The sequence below is a fragment of the Patiria miniata genome, unplaced genomic scaffold, assembly GCF_015706575.1.
Source record: "Patiria miniata isolate m_02_andy unplaced genomic scaffold, ASM1570657v1 HiC_scaffold_29, whole genome shotgun sequence".
Taxonomy (NCBI): domain Eukaryota; kingdom Metazoa; phylum Echinodermata; class Asteroidea; order Valvatida; family Asterinidae; genus Patiria; species Patiria miniata.
In genome coordinates, this window is record NW_024037068.1 from 24,075,567 (window position 1) to 24,096,387 (window position 20,821).

General features: G+C 39.2%; 1 protein-coding gene across 8 annotated transcripts in view; it reads right to left on the reverse strand.

The window, feature by feature from the left end:
* Positions 1–2,257: 2,257 nt before the first annotated feature.
* Positions 2,258–20,821, reverse strand: part of LOC119735662 (dixin-like) — a 46,497-nt gene continuing 27,933 nt past the window's right edge. For 5 of the 8 annotated variants that reach the window (XM_038209464.1, XM_038209462.1, XM_038209463.1 and 2 more), the window contains 13 exons: positions 18,203–18,342; positions 17,125–17,217; positions 16,214–16,318; positions 13,867–13,971; positions 11,733–11,879; positions 11,092–11,199; positions 8,921–9,013; positions 8,378–8,479; positions 8,021–8,089; positions 6,071–6,158; positions 5,098–5,215; positions 3,422–3,530; positions 2,259–2,910 (listed from right to left, as the gene is read on the reverse strand). In XM_038209464.1, the coding sequence (XP_038065392.1) occupies positions 2,836–2,910; positions 3,422–3,530; positions 5,098–5,215; positions 6,071–6,158; positions 8,021–8,089; positions 8,378–8,479; positions 8,921–9,013; positions 11,092–11,199; positions 11,733–11,879; positions 13,867–13,971; positions 16,214–16,318; positions 17,125–17,217; positions 18,203–18,342 (1,352 nt within the window). In that variant the 3' untranslated portion in view covers positions 2,259–2,835. Of the gene's footprint in view, positions 2,911–3,421; positions 3,531–5,097; positions 5,216–6,070; positions 6,159–8,020; positions 8,090–8,377; positions 8,480–8,920; positions 9,014–11,091; positions 11,200–11,732; positions 11,880–13,866; positions 13,972–16,213; positions 16,319–17,124; positions 17,218–18,202; positions 18,343–20,821 lie in introns of all 8 variants that reach the window. The other 3 variants (XM_038209461.1, XM_038209459.1, XM_038209460.1) reach the window with 1 other exon arrangement.

Consider the following 20,821-nt stretch of genomic DNA (forward strand, 5'->3'; position numbering starts at 1 on the left):
CATAATCAACATAATATCATTTGGTTTTGAAGATGGAATGTAAATTAAGGCTGTAAATTGTGAAGAAAAAAAGGAAATAAGAACTTTTGCTAACTGCGACCTTAAAATCGTTTAAATCTCAGACCCTAGCAGTGGCCAGAATATTGGCAACGGCGCCCTCTGTGAGAAACGTTTGATCATGTGAACTAACATGGCCACCACGGTGCACCAACTGGATTAACTTGCACAAATTTGCATAATTCGATGCAGATTTTTAAATTTTTTTTGGACACTGCGTATTGGAAAGAGAAATTTTAGAGTGCATCTTTTTTTGCATATTATTAGCATCACAGACGGCATTATGCCATTCTTTTTAAAAAAAATTTGGTTCTCACTTCTGACTTATCCTACTTTCTGCTCCCAACCCAACAAAATAAAAACTTGTTTACTACCGCCGACCCTGTCTGGATCCTCAACTCACACAAAAAAAAAATGAAGAAAAAAAAAAAATGCCAATTAAAACCAAATTTAGGCAATCAGGCTCTATGTTAAAGCTGAAACAAATTTTTTTTACAGTGTAAAGCAAAATGACGGAATCCCAGAAGGTGTGAGGATGTTGCTTCTCATCTGTTACAACTGATAATGTAGTAACCAACTAATAATGTATCACCAATCGATAATGTCAGAAAAATTGACGGATGCTGTATCACTAACCGATAATGTAACAACAATCGACTGATAGTGTAGTACATTTTTACTACACTATCGGTCAATTTCTGTTACATTATCGGTTAGTGATACAGCATCGGTCAATTTGTGTGATATTATCGGTCGGTGATACATTATCCGTTGGTTACTACATGTACATTATCAGTTGTAACACTCATCACATCACAGGTCTATAGTATACCTTGACTGGTATGTCAGTATTGTCATCTGCCACTACAGCCACAATGATAACAAGCTGCACTGTGCAGATTAATTGGATTAATTGAATCAACTACAGGGTGGTTAAAAAAAAAGGACACCCACTTTTGACAGCGATTTCCACCTACTTAATGAACTTATTTTAATTATTTGTTCACATACATGTAGTAGTAAAGTATAGACCTTTAATCATGCATGGTGAGAAAAGCTCAGTAAAATTTGCAAAAATACTGATATTATGCTAATTTGAATACAAGTCACCAATATCAGTCTTGTCCACGGGTTATTTTATGTAAATTGAACATTTCCGTAGTTCATAAAACTTTAAAAACCTGCCTACCAAAAAATATTTTGCCCTAGTAACTTTTATTGAAGCTGTCCAATTATTCATGTCAGTGTTAAGATCATCTCCTCAATGAGCCGTCAGCTTAAGTTCATTGTTGCATAACATTACATAACATAACAATCAAATGTCATGCCCTTTCAAATGAAGCTCCAATAGCTGAGCTCAGTCAAGCGAAGCAATGTATACCTCCATGGACAAACAGGTTTTGCACATGAAATGTTCAAATTAGCATAGCTCATCGACAAAATGAGCAAATGCAATGATTGTTTCGTCACATTTGCTTAAAAGCCAGTACTTTAATAAGGGAATAAATGTGTGCTCCGGAGGTTTTTATCACTCTGTTTAATACCACTTAGAGTCTGGGTGCTGATAATTACCCGAGCCGGAGGCGAGGGTAATTATCAGCACCCAGACTCTAAGTGGTCTTAAACAGAGTGATAAATACCGACGGAGTACATATTTATTCCCATTCATAAATACCTTTTCGGCCAAAAAAAAATCATATAATTCGTTCAAAACATCCCGATTTGTTCAACAAATTCACTTTAAGCTTTTTGAAACATCCCTCCTGCAAAATAATGGAGTGTTCAGCTGGCGAGTAAGATGAAAACAACCCTTTTATGGAGATTGACGCGCGCGTATCATGTTCTACGCGATGTCGCGCAGAACGCACCTGGCGCGTTGCGTTTTGAATTTAGAACTATAAAATTCTAACTCCCTGGTAGTGTTGCGCATGCCTACGTGAGGATTGTGAACGTTCAACCAATGAAACGATAAGAGGCACTGGATTTTTAGGAGTCCACATTTTATTGTGACACTGGAAAAGTGTTTAAGACCAGCTAGCCATGTCTTTATCATCCGTTTAATACCGGCCACGTGACGGGCTCTCGACCAATAGGAATGGCTAAACTGTCTGAGGTATTTATGAATAGCTACTAATCGACAGTTAAAAATGATTTTTAGAAATAGGTGAAAATTGCTGTCAAAAGTGGGTGTCCTTTTTTTTAACCACCCTGTACATCCTGCCAAAGATGGCATTATTATTTTGTTCAGTGACATCAACTCATGATATACTCATAAACACAACTAGATACAATACGCACTTGGTATCAGTTCAGTTAGCCATTACTGGTGCAACAGCATTTTTTTCTTCAGATTTCTTCCCCGACCTACCACACCCTTCAGGCAAAAAATATGAGAACCATAGAAATAAAAAATGGATGCCCTAATGTATGGTAATTTGTTGGGATTTTGTTTTTGCATTAAGTGCAGAGAATGGAGAATTTTAAGTTACCGGTATCTCCCATGTTAGCAGAATTGTTTAAGTTCAAAGTTTTGAGTAGATTTCGAATAGAGAGTACAACCTTCAAAAACAAGGCACGGTTTTTTTTAGCCTCTTTTGATGAGTCACGTGCAAGCGAAAGATTTCAGCTTAATACCAAACCAAAATGTTTCCAACCTTTAAAAAAACATGTAAAGACAAACAGAACTTACAAAAATAAAAACAGACACAACAAACAAAGTTGAAAGTTTGCACTTTGTGGGAACAGCTGTTCTTTCCTGTGCGCATCCTCCCACTGGAACTAGCCGTTATCCTGCTCTACCCAGCCTACGATCTTCCCTTCCCAGCCGGGCAGAATTGCGTCATCATCTTCAACCTGCAATGCAAAACAAATACAATTTGTGTAAATACTTTTTTCTTAAGCTTGAACTCTTTTAGTCAATCAAGGCAATTGGAGAGTTTTCAGAAATGGTAGAAATTTACATAGAAATGTTGTGGAATTCAAAAGTTTATGCAGAATTTCTGCAAAGGAATTTCATGTCGGAGAAAAGATAAAGAGAACTTAAAGGTGCATACCCCATGCTCGGTTCTCCTAATAGATTTTCACATAGTATATTTGATTGTTTAAATGAAAAAAAACCTACTTTATTCCAACTTTGGGCATCTGCAACCCCCTGAAAGAGTGCTTAATAATTCAAATAACCTAACATTGGTGGATTGTTTTCATTCGATGTCTCATTCAAAAGGGAATAACTTTATATTGCCAGGATAATAGCAAAACAAAAAACAAAACAAAAAACAAATCTAGCACAGGGAATATATCTTTAAGAAATAAAAACTACAATCGAAAATCTGGCTTCCTTTTATTTATTTTTTGACTGACTTACTTCTTCCTTGATTGTTCCAAATTCTGGATCCAGAGCTTTGAAGTGATACCGGTAATTGCCTTCCCTGTCAAATATCTGCTTGAAATCTGCAAGGGTGACTTCACCAAGCCTATGGAATACCAACCAGGATATAAAGAATATAAAAGAGAACAATATCCATATACTGACCAGCAGCAGTGCACATCTATATGTGTTGCGATCAAGCTAAATAAGGCAAAGTTTGGGCAAGGAACATTAGTCGACTAGTGCTTGATTTGTGACGTACCTTACGCCTGCGCACTGAGAGCCACGTGCGAACGTCTCTCGTCAAACGCTGGTCAAAATGTCATCGCAAAACTTCTGGATCCTGGCTCTCTGCTAGCGTTATGAATGCGCGCAGCTATTGGTTACCAGCGAAGCAACCAGCCCCAGTAGGCTGGTTCCAAATAGTCGACTAGCGTAGTCAACCACCGTCGACTAGGCAGAGTTCGGGCAAACGTTAGTTAATCATTGGTCAACTATAGTCCTTGTGCGAAGTTGTTTGTCGACCCCGGTCAAAGGTTTTTTTTATTACCGATTTGAAAAGAGCACAATCTCAGCATTAATGCCGTGAAAACTGCATGCTGATACCATCTTTAGTTCAAAAATTATGAAAGTCGGAACACCAAGAGATGTGATGAAGTGATGTGATGAAGTGGTCCTATTTTGGTCTGAATCTCCAAATAAAAATTCCGGGCAAACAACTCATGTAGCTTGATCGCATCACATATTCCCTGAAATTTCAAATGTGACTTCCCAAGCCAATAGAAAACAAACCCAAATGTGAAGCAACACTGACAACAATATGAATGCTGTGCATATATTGATCAGGAAGTGGGGTACTAGTGCCATCTATGTGCCCTCAAATCAATAGGTCACCATGATGGAATAAATAGTGACAATGTGATAGTTTGCATACCCTTTCCCCTTTAGTGTACTTCATTGCTCGTCATGCCAAATTGACAAAGCTTTCACACACTACAGTGTATAGCAGGATGCAAGTCCTAATTCATAAAAAAAACATCCATGGGAGTGTTTTGAACCCCCCCCCTCACAACAAAGCATCAGGAGATAGTCGAATCAGCCAACATCTCAGGACCAGTAATTTTGCACTAGATCCCCTCAACTCATGGTGTTTTTGTGATTTACTACACCTCATAAATATTCATGATCAAATTGGAGCGCGTCATTGGCTGATTCCGCCGCGCGAAGTAAAAATGATACGCGCCCAGGAGACGTCATCCCGGTGAGTATCCAGCTCGCTGCCGTACGTTTTTTTTTTCTGGTAGCACCAAAAATTCCCTCTGGAACCCGTCTGTTGTTGTAATCTTGTACCTACTGCAGTACAGACACATTAAGGACTATTAAATTGACTGACTAAGAACTTGAATATCTTGTACTGAATAAAGATGTACAATCTACGAAGGCTGTTTTCGACAAGGCAGTGGGGCTACTACAAACGCACTTAACGCAGTGAGGCTTATAAATATTTATGAGGTGGAGTAAAACTAATACAGCATGAATTATTTCTGGAAAATACTTGGAATTACTGGGCCCTCGGTGTAGGTCAGCTTGACTACCGCCAGATGTGAACACCTCGGGACCAGTAATTCCCACTATGTCCCCTCAACCCATGGTGAATTTGTGATATAACCTACTTTTTAGGAATGGAGTTCATGAATGGAGTAACTGTCCTCTCGGTGAAGTACAAGACCTTGGTACAAGCCGAGGGGTTGCTGCTCGTGGAGGAAATGGAGGAGGCGCGGGGCTTGCCATCTGGGGGGTGGGGTAAGAAGGAGACAGAAACGATGAGGAATACTGACAGACAGCCCCAGACACAGACCGAAAAAATGTCAGGTTTAACCACGACTCAACTGAAACATGGGCAATTCTGTACATTTTGGGTCCAACTTTGTTTTTCCAGTCCCTGTCATATCTGACATCTATGACTTTTGCAATTCTGATGCACTCCCTACTGGAGTCATCCTCAAGAGATGATTATGAATAGCAAACTGCCTACTCAACAAATAACTTATTAATGGAAATCATTCTTACTTGGGATGGCAAATTACACATAGGACCAGAAAAAAATGTACACATACGGTGAGTCAAAAAAAGCGGAACCCAAAACCCCAAATGATCATTCATATTTAAACAAAATATGTAGCACCAAACATAATAATGACTGGAAAGCCAATTTCATAAGCTACTTTTAGATGCAAAAATTACTGCAATTGCTCAATCTGTTCAAAGAATATCACCATTTAAACACAATGACCCTAAAACCACTTTCATCCAAAAAAGTGATTTTAAGAATCGTCGTCACAATTGTCTTAAAACATCACCAGCGACAAAACCTCAGTTTAAAAGTGAAAAATATTCAACAAAACCCTTTTGAAGGCCCGTCTCACCCTGTACAATTGAGATGTCACCAAAAATGACAAGGACATTTGCAGCTGTGACATGTAGGTCATGACTTGACTTCGGGACTGGATATGACTTGTTTTGGGCATGTGACAGACAACTAGTTGTTCAGCCAACAGCTGGATTCGAACCCCTGACCATCCAAAGGTTTTCAACAATTAAATCAAGGGGCCTCTGGAATTTAACTGCCGACTTGAGTTTACTTACGGTTTGAGTGTTGATGAGATGAGCGATGGTTGAGTTCTTGTGAGTTACTGTCTGTTGAGTATCGCCTCGATAGGCTCTCTGTGGAGCTCTAAATAACACCCAAAAAGAACCATTTTGATTTCATCAACTACCATTTACAAGAGTACATTTGGGTTATTTCACTGTAAGTTGAAGGGCATGTGTGGTCACATGATTTTATTATTTCCAGGGATGGCAGTGACTTTTGCTACAGGGCCTGGAAGAAGGTACACACACACAAATTTATCGCAACACACCATAAACACATTGCAAAACCATTAAACACATTGCAGTATGTGACCCACTCCAGGAAAAGGTAATATAACTTGCGCTGTGCCTTTACGTGTAATGGCCAGCTTAACATTGAGAGGGTGAAATTTTCTGTCAAAATCCAAATTCCTTTTTTTTGTCTTAAATGACATCTTTGATACCTAGGGTATAAGGATTCATTCACAGAAATGTTGATTTCGATGAATACAGGGAACAAATAACCTTATTTTGTGTGCATTGTTCTCTTTTTTAGACATCCAAAACTATCATTTTAATCAATATGCGAATTAGCCAAAGATTGTAATCTGGTTTCAAAAAGTCTCTTCTTCCCAAAAAACATTGAAAATAATCATTGTAGAATCAATATCCAAAGTTTAAAAGTGATAGTAAAACAGAAACATGATGGTTGCTAAGAGATTAAAAGTGAGCTTTTCATGCCCAAGACTACAACAGAGACAGCTATTTCAAAGCCTGTTTTTTCAGTTGTGTAATTTGAACTCCATGGAACTAACGCAAGTTCGTTATATCTCCACAACGAGATGGGCTATAGAGGTGGGTCATATACCAAATGAAAGCTTACATTGTGGGCTTTCCAGTATTGTATATAAGTTGAATTTTATTTTTTACGACTTTTATCACCTTTTCCTGGAGTATATGTCTACTATGAACTTACAATTCACACATCAGTGTATTGAGCTAGCATGGTGATTGCCATGGAGCGCTGTGGTCACAATTTTGTTCACTGCGCACGCTACACAACAATTTATTTTTCCAGCCTGAGAAGGGATGGAATGTCGGAGTTTGCTTCCGAAACATGAAGAAGCCTGAATTCAGGCTACAGCCTGAAAACTGTCATCCCTGTTTCTCTGTAGCTGAGAGAGGGTGCTTTACACAAAGCCAAAGCCGCGTCCTAATTACATGGCTGGGACTTGCAATTACAAATGCGTCTATGAAAGCCTGCTGAAGCTGCTTCCCACAGACATGTGTTCTACCAGTCGTAACCACAAAATTCACACGCAACCTTAAAGCCAGAGTCCATCATATGCAGCTATCCCAAAAGTAACGGGGGTAATTATTGCTGAAAAACATACTTGGTTGAAAGATAGTAAGGGGACTAAACTCCCTGTGAAATTAATCTTTCTGGCAAGCTGTTATTTTGAAGTAATCAACGAAAGAAGGCCTTTCCAACGGTGCGTCTTAAGAAGCACCGTTGGAAATTCCGTTAGTAGTTCGTTTTTTTATTCGGCGAAGAGCTCGCAAGCATTGACATGACGCGCAGTTGCTATAATTCGTCGGATCGGTGCGCAACATCGTGACGCTGCAATCGGCTCAGTGAGAACGTGTCTCAGACGCTGAATTCAGGCCCAATGCAAAACATGATTCAGCAATTTTTGATTTGAAATCGAGATCCTAGAATGTTGTTTTTCTCGAAATGTACAGCTGAAGCTGAGCTGAAACTTCATCAGGTTAGTTGTTCAGCAACCTTCTTTAGATTTTGAGCACTTTTATTGCTTCAAACGAACCAAATGCACAAATTACAAATGATGGACTACACCTTTAAACTGGTAACTTAGCAGCCTGTGGTTCTTCTCGGGTGAGCCCCCCTCCCCCCCCCCCCCCCCCCCCCCCCACGTAATTTAAAAAAAAATATGTCCAACTTACAGTGTCGCTGTCTTTGTGTATGCCACGGTGTTTTAACATTGATAAATGGTCCATTAATGTACAAATACCCTGAAAAGAAATAATCACATAAAACATATGTTAATCTTCACAGTATTGAATTAACAAGTTAGCTTAATGAAAACAATGCATTATTATGTTTGAGTTTATATCATATATCTTGCTGTATGCAAGCGGTTCAAATGCCAAAACAACAACAAAATATGCTTTCAGATACGACACACATAACTCTCTTGCAAACTCAACTAGCACAAGTCTGTAGCTGAAACTTTTCATATTGCAAGATTTGTTAGCATTTCTTAACATTGCAAAGTGTGCGACTTGGTCGTTAGGACTAACCTGCTCTAGCGAGTCTAGAGAGTGGTGGTTGGGGTCATGGCTGCTCATGTTGGACCTCAGGCTCCGCAGGGAGCTTCGCATCGTTTGTAATTCCTCCGAGCCCTGCGAAATCAGCATAAACGTAAAGTCAAACATTTGCAAATTAACAAAAGTTTCAAAGGGGGTTTGGGAGAGTTCGTTTTGGATCCATGTACTTGGTAATTGGTTTGTTCTTCTCTTAAGGACTTCCACAAGGGAGTATAACTAGGAGGCCAGAAACACCGGGGCAAGCCCCTTCTCTTAGCGATAAGTGTTACTGGGTTCTTTTACTTGCATTAGGCTTTATACAACACACGGGACCTCCGGCTTAATGTCCCATCCGAAGGATGAAGCAAAATGGTTGAGTGCCTTGCTTAAGGGCACAAGTGTCCGGCCCGGGTTCAAACCCACGCCACTGTTGCCTCTGAAACACCAGAGCATGAGTCCGGTGCACCAGAGCATGAGTCCGGTGCTCTTAACCGCTAGGCCATGACACTCCACTATGTAGGTCAAAGTTCACCATACCTCTTTGAATGGGAGTACTGCGCCGCTGCGCATTCGATCTTCCAGCCTCATCAACTGTCTGTCTTGAGAAGTGATGTGAGCGGCAAGATTCGCCTGCAAAAAAAAATTGAAACAAATTCAAAGTCACTGACTGTACAATACAAGGCTTGCCTTGTCCAACTGACCTGAGAGTCTCAATTAAGGACAGTACTTATAATAATAATAATTACCCTGGATTGGACATTTGGGAGACATCCCCATAGACTTGTGCACAAAATGTTTCAAACTTCAATGTGCCCCAACCCAATATCCCTTGTCCTTTTTCCACGAATTTCGGTATGTTTACTTATTAGACCACGAGCAACAAATATAATCTTATTGCGACGATAAAATTTTGCCTCTAAAGGGGAGCTGTGACATTAGGGAGACATGACCTAATGACCTACATGTAAGTCTCCCATCGTGCGAAGAAATTACGATAACGTGTCTCTTTATTGGTACCATTTTATGTATAATATTAATAGTGGGTATTTATAAAGCGCGTGTATCTACCAGGCAGTGTTGGAGCAAAGGCTTTGACCCTCAAGGCCAAGGCCAAGGCCAAGGCTTCGACCCTCAAGGCCAAGGCCAAGGCCAAGGCTTTGACCCTCAAGCCTCGAGGCCAAGGCCAAGGCTTAACCCTCAAGGCCAAGGCCAAGGCCAAGGCCCTGTTTTATGAAATGACCACTGATATAGAACTAATTATAGTCACATGAGTGACACATCATCACGTAAGGGCGGATCCAGAATACAATTTTTTGGGGGGGGGGCAAAGAAATTTTGGTCCCCCCCCCAAAAAAAAGTGGGTCAAAAAATTACGGCTTTTTTTTTCGGGGCCCGCTTAAGGGCCCCCCCAAAATTTTTGGATTCGAGATGCTTTGTGGTGCGATTTGAGGCAATTTCTGACCATTTTAACCGATGTTTTTTGAGGTAAAGATGGTGGTGTACTCATTGCCTGCCTTTATTACGACGTCACATAAAAAGAGATGGTTTCGGGGGTTTTTTTTGGGGGGGGGGGGTCATGGCCCCTTTTGACCCCCCTGGATCCGCCCTTATGATCACGAATTGCTTGTTACGAAGAACAACATTTATTTAATTGCAATCAACATGCTCGCAAAGGCCTACACCGTTTTATGACTGCACTGTATCTATTAAAGTATAAGTTCAGGTCTTCAATATGGTTTAACTAAACAAAATAATGATTTACTTCTATATTGACACACAATTCTCCCAAGTGTAACAAACGGGGGATCCAAGAAACTGTAAACCCTTGGGAAATGTTTATTTGCTGGCCCAACATGGTCAGAAATATCAGCATTATCTAAAACAGATACATGCAAATCTTTAACACTTATCAGGGAGACATATACAACCAATCAGATCTATTCAATAGTTATATGCAATTAAAGTGATCATCTCATTAGCCCCACAAGTGTACGGAATATTTTTGCAGCAAATTAATCTACTACAATGGTAATAAAATGTGATGCTACAAAAGTGGAAGTGTGCCCAACACACAAATCTATAGGGTGATTCCCTCCTCCATGGTAATACGATTAAAATGGTGACAGCAAAATTTCGAACAGATTTATCTGGAAAATGCAAAAATCTATGGGCCTTGAAGAGCCTTGACTCAAAATTGCAAGGCCCTGAACCCTCAAGGCCAAGGCCAAGGCCAAGGCTTTTTCCCTCAAGCCTCGAGGCCAAGGCCAAGGCCCTACAATCCAGCCTTAAGGCAGCCTTAAGGCCAAGGCCCAGCATCAAGGCACTACATCACTGCTACCAGGACTAGTGCTCAAGGCACTGCATCATTATTACCACTGTTCATTGGGCCCATGAAACATTCCAAATACCGTCTAAGCTCCCTGGGGAGTATACAGCTCGATGCTGCCTGTTAGGCGCAAGGAAGCTAAATCAACCACAATAACCATCTCTGCCCTCACAGGTACCCATTTACTCCTGGGTGGAGAGAAGCAATGAGTGACAAAGTGCCTCGCCCAAGGGCACACACACCATGACACCAGGCTGGACTCAAACCAACAACCTGCACTCAGTCAGTCAGTGCATCAGTCAGCAACTCGGTCGGTCGGTTGGTCGGTCTACAATTTTCAACTGAGTATTAAACAATGTAACTATGTGACCATTTCACCCACCTCAGCCATATTGACGTTGTCCAAGCGTTGCGTCAGTTCCTGTAGCTGCGTCTGCAACCCGTAGTCTGTAGAGTTGGTCTTGTTCTCTAGCTGGTTCTGTAGCTCAGTCTACTCAACAATTAAAAAAGTAAGAAAGACGTGAATCCATGGTTCTTTGGCAAGCAGGTTTTTTTGGTCACATTAGACTTTGATATTGGTTCTCCTGCTCAGTCAACTGAAAACTGATACTGAGATTCATTGCTCAATTCCGGTTAATACAACCTTGCAGTTAAGAAGAAAAAAAAAATTCTAGCATCAACATCCAACTCAAAAATTCATGTTCTAACTTTTTAAAATAAGACAAAACAAAACAAAACAAAAAAGACTGAAAAACAAGACTCTGGTTCCTACTTCAGATACAAAGCGAATTTCGATGTCAGGAATTGTTTCCTCCAAAATAAACAATTAAAACTTTGAAGTATAACCACTGTTCGGAAACCGACAAATGTCTCTAACAGTGTTACATTGTCGTGTCCTCCTTTTGATATGGTCTAATTTCTCAGCGAACCTTGAATCCCTTTTACCAGATGAATGGCCAAACGTAAACTGGCAGTGACTCATTGCATATTCATGTGACCTTCAACCCTCCGACCCCCACTGACCTTGAAGGAGTTGAGTTCCTGCAGCTGCTGTGTCAGACTCTCTATCTGCTCCTGCTGCTGTTTGAGCAGGTCCCCCTTCTGGTTCATCTGCCGGGTCAGGTCAGAGGTCATGCGCTCCTTCTCCTCCAATCGCCTCTTGAGATCCGTCTGTACGATGCCAGGGGGAAAAAATATTCAAAACTTGAAAAAAAAAACAGGTGACAGTCAATGCATACTTGGAATGAATCAATGTGACATTCGACGGTGTTGTCTCGTCACAAGTTCATCACAACTCCGATCAAAAGTAAATCAACTGTCAATTCGCTAGTGTGGTCACAAATAACATCGGATGAACGATAAAAAGGAGTGCCTTAGTCACAGTTCGATTATAGGAACACTGATCACTTCGTAACAACCTTGAACTGAAGTTTAACTCAGCATCAGCTGAAAATGGTTCCTGCTGGTGGTTTCAACCAGATATACCGTACTTTACCTGTCACCACACAATAAGCATAAAATCGAACATTGCCGTTTGCAGTACTGTGGGGCAACCCAAAATTTGAAGGCATGTTAAATTATTTGTTATCAAGTTAACCTCAATCTGTAGGTCCTATTCTACCGTTTCCAAATTGTTTGCTCCATTACACATCTTTAAATCTACCTTCATCCCGTTTAATTATCTAATTGCAGAGATGCCAACTTTATAATAATAATAATAATAATTTGGGAGGCTAATCATCCTTACTCGCAGCTGGGATGCTGAATTGCGAAGGACGCGGCTACAACGTGGTTGGGCCGCTGGCACGTAAAGGCGCCTATGGCTGCCGGCCACATCGACCCATATATGACCACGGAGCACAGCCTGAGATCAAAAGTGTTTGAATTTTCCGGAGGGAGGAAAACCGGAGGGCCCGGAGAAAAACCCTCGTGGCACAGGAGAGAACCAACGCACAACTCTACTTTACAGACTACAAAATAGTAATGATTCTTCCTGCACAGAGTAATGCTAATGTAAATACATAGGACAACAGTCAAGTTTAAGAGTAACCACAGTACTTTTCAGAGTAACCACAATGTTGGCATATAGAACAGCTGGAATTTTCAAGAGTAGTAACATGCCTCAAAATCCTAATAATTACTCCAAAAGAGTAATGGTTGGCATCTCTGAGATTGTTCATTCACTGTAATACGACAGCAGGATTTTTAAATGCCATTTTTTTAAACATTTCTTTTACAACTTCAGTTTTGGCAGTCTATATTTCCATTACTAAACTCAGTATCCCCAAATGTTGAACACCATTAAAAAGCTCTTGCTCTGTAGAATCCAGAAATCCAAAAATCTCAATCCTTTATAAGAAAGTTTGACTTCATGCTCGTTTTGTGATGACAGGTATGACATATTGGCTTGAATGTGATCTCGCAAGGCAAATAGTTTGGAAACAATGAGAGTTACAGTCTTTCCTTTTGGTTCAATTACATGCAACCACAAGAGACTACAAATGGGTCTGCGGCTTGATCCAAAGCCACAGGCAAACCGAGTTTTGAAAAAATGATCTCAGCATGCATATTAATAATGGATACTAACGCTGTGCATACAGGACGAGTCCAAAAAAATGAAACCCAAATGGCAGGACCAATTTTTGAATAAAGTTTTGCCTGTAGCACTTTCCAAATCTAGGATATGAAAGCCCAGTCAACAATTTTTTTTTAGAACAAGAATCATTCAAATCACTCATGTACTTTTCAAGTTACGGAATTTTGTACACAAATAGTGTTTCAAATATTGTGAGGATAGGTGTTCTTTCAGCAAAACAAAAACAATTCAAATAGGGATGCATGTGAATTGTTTTTCGTTTTGCTGAAAGAACACTTACCTATTTTGTGATCGGTGAACAGAACTTTAAAGCGGTGTTTGTTTTCAAAATTCGGTAACTTAAAGCATATGAGTGATTTGAATGATTCTTGTACTAAAAGAAACTCATTGATATGGGCTTTCATATCCTAGATTTTGAAGGTGCTACAGGCAAAACTTCATTCAGAAATCGGTCCTGCCATTTGGGTTTCAGTTTCTTCGAGCCACCCTGTATACTTTCTGCCTTGTTTTTCCCGGAACCAGTGAGTTAGCGTTGCGCTCAGGGATCGGGGTTTTGTTTACCTTTTCGGCGTCTTGGTTCTGTTGGGTGAAGCCCACCCTCAGAAGCTCCGCCTTCATTTGGAGGAGGGCGTTATCTTGCTCGGTCAGACGCGACTGCAGCCCAGCCTGTTAGGGGAACATGGGGGGTTAACATAGTCTAGACTAAAAAGCGTTGCGGCACAGAGCAGGATTAATAGAAATTTTGACAGCAGAAAACAAAAAATTGCCAAGCACAGTAGATTATTTGCGTCACCAGCAAAATTCGCCATCAACGTACCGGGTAATTATATACATGGGAGTGTTAATATAGCAAGGATTTCAGGTGCTTGAGACTATTATTCACTTACCTTCAAGTTACGTTATTTCGCTTTTTAATGCTTGCAAATAGTTGTAGATTGCCTAAACAAGACATGTTTTCAGGGGAAATTTGCTCAGCATGTGCATTTTGCTAGTAGAGCAACATTATTCCCTTCATGAAACCGCACAAAAATTAAAAATGTTCCCTGCAAGAAATTCCTTTTGTTCATGTTTTAGATCATTTGGACGAGATGAGCAGTTCTTTAAGCAGGGGCAGATCTCATGAAGCTTTTCAACAGAAAATAGCGCTTAGCAAGTTTAAATACCAGACAAAAGACGCAAGCAGTACAAAATGGTTGATAACCAGTAACTTTGTCCTCCCAAAAATTATACATTCTCTGCAAATATCTGTGTTTTAAAAGCTCCATGAATTTGACCCAAGGTAGACTATTACGGCCGGATCATTCTTGGTGCAAAAACAGAATAAGAACACAGATTTGTGACATCACGACAAGTGAAATTTGCACTTAAGTTGAACGTGTTTCAACTTTTGGTGTAATTCATGGCGAATGTTTTCTGGCGTAAAAGTTTGATTTGCATTCGCTTTCACGTCAAGTATAAACCGGCTATATGGATGGCGTTAGAGCTGACTGATGAGCAAAATAGAAGCCATTTGTGAAGCAGCACTGCACATGCACCCAAGTCATACCGGTACATACTGCTCCTTCTACCCACGGGGTAGCCCAGGTTGGACTCCTCCGCTGTGTACACGAGACAGAATCCAGGGTATGAACGTCTGCTGCCATGGCGAAAAAACTATAACACATTTTTTTTCACATTTTAAACTGATGGAGGAAGCGGAAATTTCATTTACATATTCCTTGTTTCCAGAATTATGTAAACGCTGGGTTTGGAAAAGGTAAATATGTCCATGGGTGGCATTTTTACAGAAAACAAACCGCAGATCCAACCTTTCATTGAAAACATCCTCAGTACGAACACGTCGTGTGAAGACTGATGCGAGCGCGTGCATGCATGTACACTGCACAACATGGTATAATGACTGTGTTGCACGCACGCTGGAGCGCGTAAGTCTTCACATGGGGAGTTCGTACTGAGAATGTTTTTAACGAAAGCGTAGATCTGTGGTTTATTTTTCGTAAACATGTCGTCCACGGATATATTTACCTTTTCTAAGCCCAGCGTATGCATAATTTTGGACACAAGGAATATGTTAACGAAATTTCAGCTTCCTCCATCAGGTGAAAATATGAAACAAATATGTTATAATGTTTTTCGCTATGGTAGTAGAATTAATACCCTGGGCGTCAGTCGTAATGCAATGATGACGTCGTACAACTTGGGCTACCCATGAGGTTTTTTAATTCAGGGTTCCTGCACTTTCAGGACAATAAATTTCATGCTTTTTCCATAACTTTTCCATGACGGATTAATGAAAATCCGTGACCTAGTTTATAAAAATGCAGATCCAAACTGTAAACATTTTTAATGGGGATATCACACAGCAATCAATTTGAAATCAAAATGCCTGTATCAGCAAAATTTATCACATTTTGTCTGATATAAAAATTAGATTTCAGATGCTAAATTATGAATATACTGGTACCAGGCATGCAACTGGGAATTCAGAAAAAACGAGGAAATTCCAAACCACACAAGATTTGTACAGTGTTTTTCAATTTGTAATGGCATTCATGAGAAGTAAAAAACAAGGAAATCAGCGGATCTGAGGAAAAGTTGCATGCCTGTGGTACTAAGTATAAGAACTTTAAAAAAAATTGGTCCTCAAAAAATTCCATGAATTTTCCACGACTTTTTGTCATTTTTACAAATGTTCCTCACTTTTGCACGCCTGATTGAAACTAAAATTTCATGACTTTTTAAGCTTTTTCCCAGTTATGAGTTAACATTTCATAACAACATGAGCGCATTAGTTAACACATGTGCATCATAAGTAACACATGCGCATACGAACGCTTGCAGCGTGCACACGCGTGTGGCGCCACCTCCATAATGGCGATCGCCTGTTTCGTTGACAGAGCGCCCTCACCTTAGTTCCCTGTAGATTGCGACAATCCTGCTTGACCTTAGAGAGTTCCCCTTTGAGCTGGCTGCACTCCTCTTGGCTCTGATGAAGCCTGGCTTGCAGGATGACCTGCAGGACATGTCAAAGGGTTAAAGGTTAAAGGACAGACAGTAGAAGTCCTTTTAGACTGAAGACCTTTCTTCGCATATGATCTGATCATCGGATCCTCCTCTGCCTCTGAGTAATTGTTGACTAAACAAAAACATAAGATGGAATCCGCGTTGAGGGATGTAATTTTATATTAGATTTTTCCCTCCACCAACATATAAACACTGTTTTCTCAGTGTGTAACCTCCCGAGTGAAAGTTGGAAAAAATTACTCGGGTGGGACTCGAACTTACGACCTCCTGCTTTCTAGTGCAGATGTCATATACTACTTGACCACCGAGCTTGTGGGATCAGTTGGCTGGTTCAAAAAATTTCAAACTTTCACTCGGGAGGTAACACACTGAGTACATGTATAAAGTGTTTAAATACGTCAGTGAAGGGCAAAACCTGATATTAAATTTACATCGCCCCGATGTGATTCCATCTTATGAATAGTTTCTTCGCAGTACCAGCTGCAGCGTCGGAATCGAACCGATCCCGTAAGCTCGGTTCGAGTCCCACCTGAGTGAATTTTTCCAACTTTCACTCGTGAGGTAACACATTGAGTATACAGTGTTTATACGTCGGTGAAGGGCAAAACCTATTATTAAAAGCAGCTTATCAGCCAATGTACCAAGTAATGTTGGTATGTTGCTTGTAACTTATTTGCTGATTCATCATTCATGCCTTGTAGTTTCTGATGGCCCTGACTATTACAATGGTCTTTAACTATAACACTGTTTGAGCTAACTCTTGGTTGATATAATATATCTTCTATGAGGGCTCACCAATTGTTCCTTGGCGTTTGATCCTTCAAACATCATCTGATCCTCCTCTGCCTCTGAGCTACCATCGTCATCTTGGGGTCTGCCACTTAGTAACTAGAACAGAGGGGAGTCAACATTTATTAATTAGTTCTCTTATGTCAAAATAAATACCAAGTTTTGTGATGCATGTTATCGACAAAAATTGTAAGTGTCAAAGTAGTTATCAAAAGCTGATAACTGATCGTGTATGTGCTTTAAAGTGACTTTGTTTGCAGCAACGTTTTCCCCTTAAATGGAGGCCACAAAACTTTCAGCAAATTCTATCAAAATCTGTCCATGTATGGAACAGAGTCCTAAAAAAAACAAGTAGGCCTATATTGCAAGCAACTGATTTTTGATAATGTGTTTCAAAAATGCAAGTTTGTTTGCAGCAACGTTTTCCCTTTAAATGGAGGCCACAAAACTTTCAGCAAATTCTATCAAAATCTGTCCATGTATGAAACAGAGTCCTAAAAAAAAACAAGTATATTGCAAGCAACTGATTTTTGATAATGTGTTTCTTTTTCAAGGAATTATAAAATCCATTAAACCAGTTAATTGTGAGAAAATCCTTTTCCTGCTTCATCATGTGTGTTGTGAAGCAGGTGTTCACTGAAAACACCAGAAGAAATATTTCTGTTAAACAATTTTTTTTGCAGAACTGAAGGCAAAACTGCCCACAGCTGTACATTATGTTTGAATTTTATAATCTTTACAGAAATCGTTTAATTTCTCGTGTTTTGTACATCTCTCTTTGCACACACTGAAGGGTTCATTCCGTTTCATCTACTGGCGAAAAGGAAAACTTTGGCCATAAATATAACCATTTTGGCTTGTAACATGTGTGGTTGTCTATTTGTTGGCATTATTATTGTCTTTCTGTCAGAACAGTGAAATAAAAACAAATTCAGCTTTCTCTACATTTTGCAGAACAGTCTCTGCACCTCACATTTGAATAATAAGTAGCATAACTGACATACAGTAAAAGTGTAGACAATTCCTTTACTCTACAAATCTGTTTGTTCTTGCATCCTTTTGCCTTTCTGTCTGTTTATCATACCAGTTCTTGTAGCTGGTTCAGCAGTTTCTTAGTATTCTCGAGGTCCCCCGTCATTTCATTGTGTTCTTCAAGGAGGGCCTCACTCCAAGCGATGGAGGACCGCCGAGAGCTTGATCGTGATCTTCCCTCCTCTGGACTTCCTGTTGAGAAGCAGAAAAAAGGGAAAAACTAGTCCAGTTTTTTAATATGCAAATCGCATTGAAATGTTTAATGTACATTGAAAAAACGAATTCTGCAAGACATTCAAGGCAATTAAATGATGTTTTGCTGTTCATGCATTTGTACGTTTCCAATACTAACACCACTCAAAATCTAAAGAAGAATGTTCAAAACCTAATAACCTGTTGAAAGGTTTAAAAGATGCATATCTTCCCATACTATAATAATGTCTTTCTCTCAGATTCAAAAAGTCTGTTTTAGACGATAGTTTGAATAAAACGCATGCCTGTTTACACAGAAATGTTACTTTTAGCCGTCACTTGAGTAAAAGCAACAATTATAGCCAATTATACAAATAATCTGACACAAACCTCCACGTTTTCTTTTAGTCACTCCATTGGATACACATACAGCCCACTGGAACATTGCGGACGATATCCTTACATGCCTTACAATTAGTCAATCGTTGAGGAAACAGCCAACGCAGTCAATGGTTGTGAATGAACTAGTTTTTAATGTCTACTTGCGATATCATTTTAGCTTTCTTATTGAGGGGAAAGAGGAAGTGTCATTTTATCATTTCAGGACATGGATGGGCGAAATGTCGGTGACTGCATAGCGATTATGCAGACAATGGTGATACAGTTGTGTACATGTACATGTATGAACTAGTTTTAACGTCTATACTTGTGACATCGTTTTTAGTGGTCTTAACATGGGGAATAGGGAAGTGTTATTTTATTATTTTAGGACATGGATGGGCGAGATGTCAGTGACTGCATAGTGATTATAGAAAAAGATCGTGAATAACGCGATTTGGACTAAAGGAACAAAATAAAATTTTTAAAAGTTATTAAGCCAACATAAATTTATAATCGCAAATATTTTGAGGAAAGGAAGATTGCTAAACATCGTATCAAACATTGCTTTTACATGTACATGTACGTTATACTACATGCATAATGAGTAAATTATAATAAGAGTTACATTTGGGGAAATACCTTAGGGAAACTTGTGCACAAAAAAGCCTACTTTTGATGACCCATAAAACCCTAACCTAAACTTATCCTATCCTCACTAAACTTTGTAAATTTGGATTTTGCATCAACAAGGAATAGATTTAGCCTTTTTGCAACATTAAACTAATGCCTAGAACTTGAACAGCACCTGAAAAAATATGGAGACATTCGAATGGCTCCCTAATTGTCTCTCTAAAGTAATAACTTTTTATGATAACATGTTTCCCTATAAAGGGTGCATTTATAGAATATGGCTTTTTTACAGGGTAAACAGATTTTTACCAGCTTTTAAATTTTCATTTGTTCCAAATCTGGGATGATTTTGTCAAAACTGATTAGAATTTATGTTGCGTATTTATAAAAGAGTTTCAAAAGTACGCATGATTTTAAGCCAATATGAAACAGAACATCTTCAAGTAGAATTTACAAATTTGAAAGATACTGTTCACATTTTCAAAACAAAATGTAAAAAGAAATGTATCACTGCATCAATGGTTGTCCAAAGAAGAAGTAGAAAAAAAAAGAATACTGCTTTAAAAAAAAACATTTGATACAAGGGTGTGAAATTAATTTTAGGGCATTGGTGTAAAGAATGGAATATTTAGTCTGAAACACTGTGATTGTACTTTTTGTTTATTTGTCTGAATGAAAGTGAAATAATAAAAAGTCCACACAGCACCAGACAGGAAACTAGCAGGAAACACAACTCCAACGTCTGAGGATTTCCTGGCCAATTCTCAGACCTCAGGAATAACAAAACAACATAACAAACAAAAATACGACGACAAAACAGCAGTTGTTGTAGACTTTCCCTTCTACGTGCGCTCGTCTTTTAAAGGCACATGGGCTCATTTTGAATTGATTCCAAAAGTAACCTAGTAAATTATTATCACAAAGTTTATGGATAAAAGATCGTACTGGTACTAAACACCTCGTGGATTGACTAATGTTTGGCTTGCTGTCATTTAGAAGAAATAAAGAAATGTAAGTGATTTCCAATGATCAGTCAATTGACTGAGTCTCGGAATAAAGAGAGCTATTGACAAATTGTGTTTTGTGATCAAAAGGTTGTGCTTGGTTTTCACTGTTTTCACGAAAAGTAATATCCACTGAGCTGAAACTGCAACAGGTTAGGTGTTGAAAATTGTCTTTAGATTTTGAGTGAAGTTAATATTGAAAATGAAAACAAAAATCTAAAACAGTCGGTGATCTTTATACCTTTAATGTTGAAGTTGGTTTTATTATTCATACTTTTTAATAGAAGATTTTTGGAACATAACTCAAGTGCCTTATTTGCTCTTTCTATACATGTGTAACAAAAACTTTTTGATTGAGACTATGCCAATATTTGGCATGTCTAATTCTGTATTATGACAATGAAGGATTTTTTCCAAAACAACGTGAGTACATGTAACTGTGAAGTTGCTTCAAAATGCAAAGA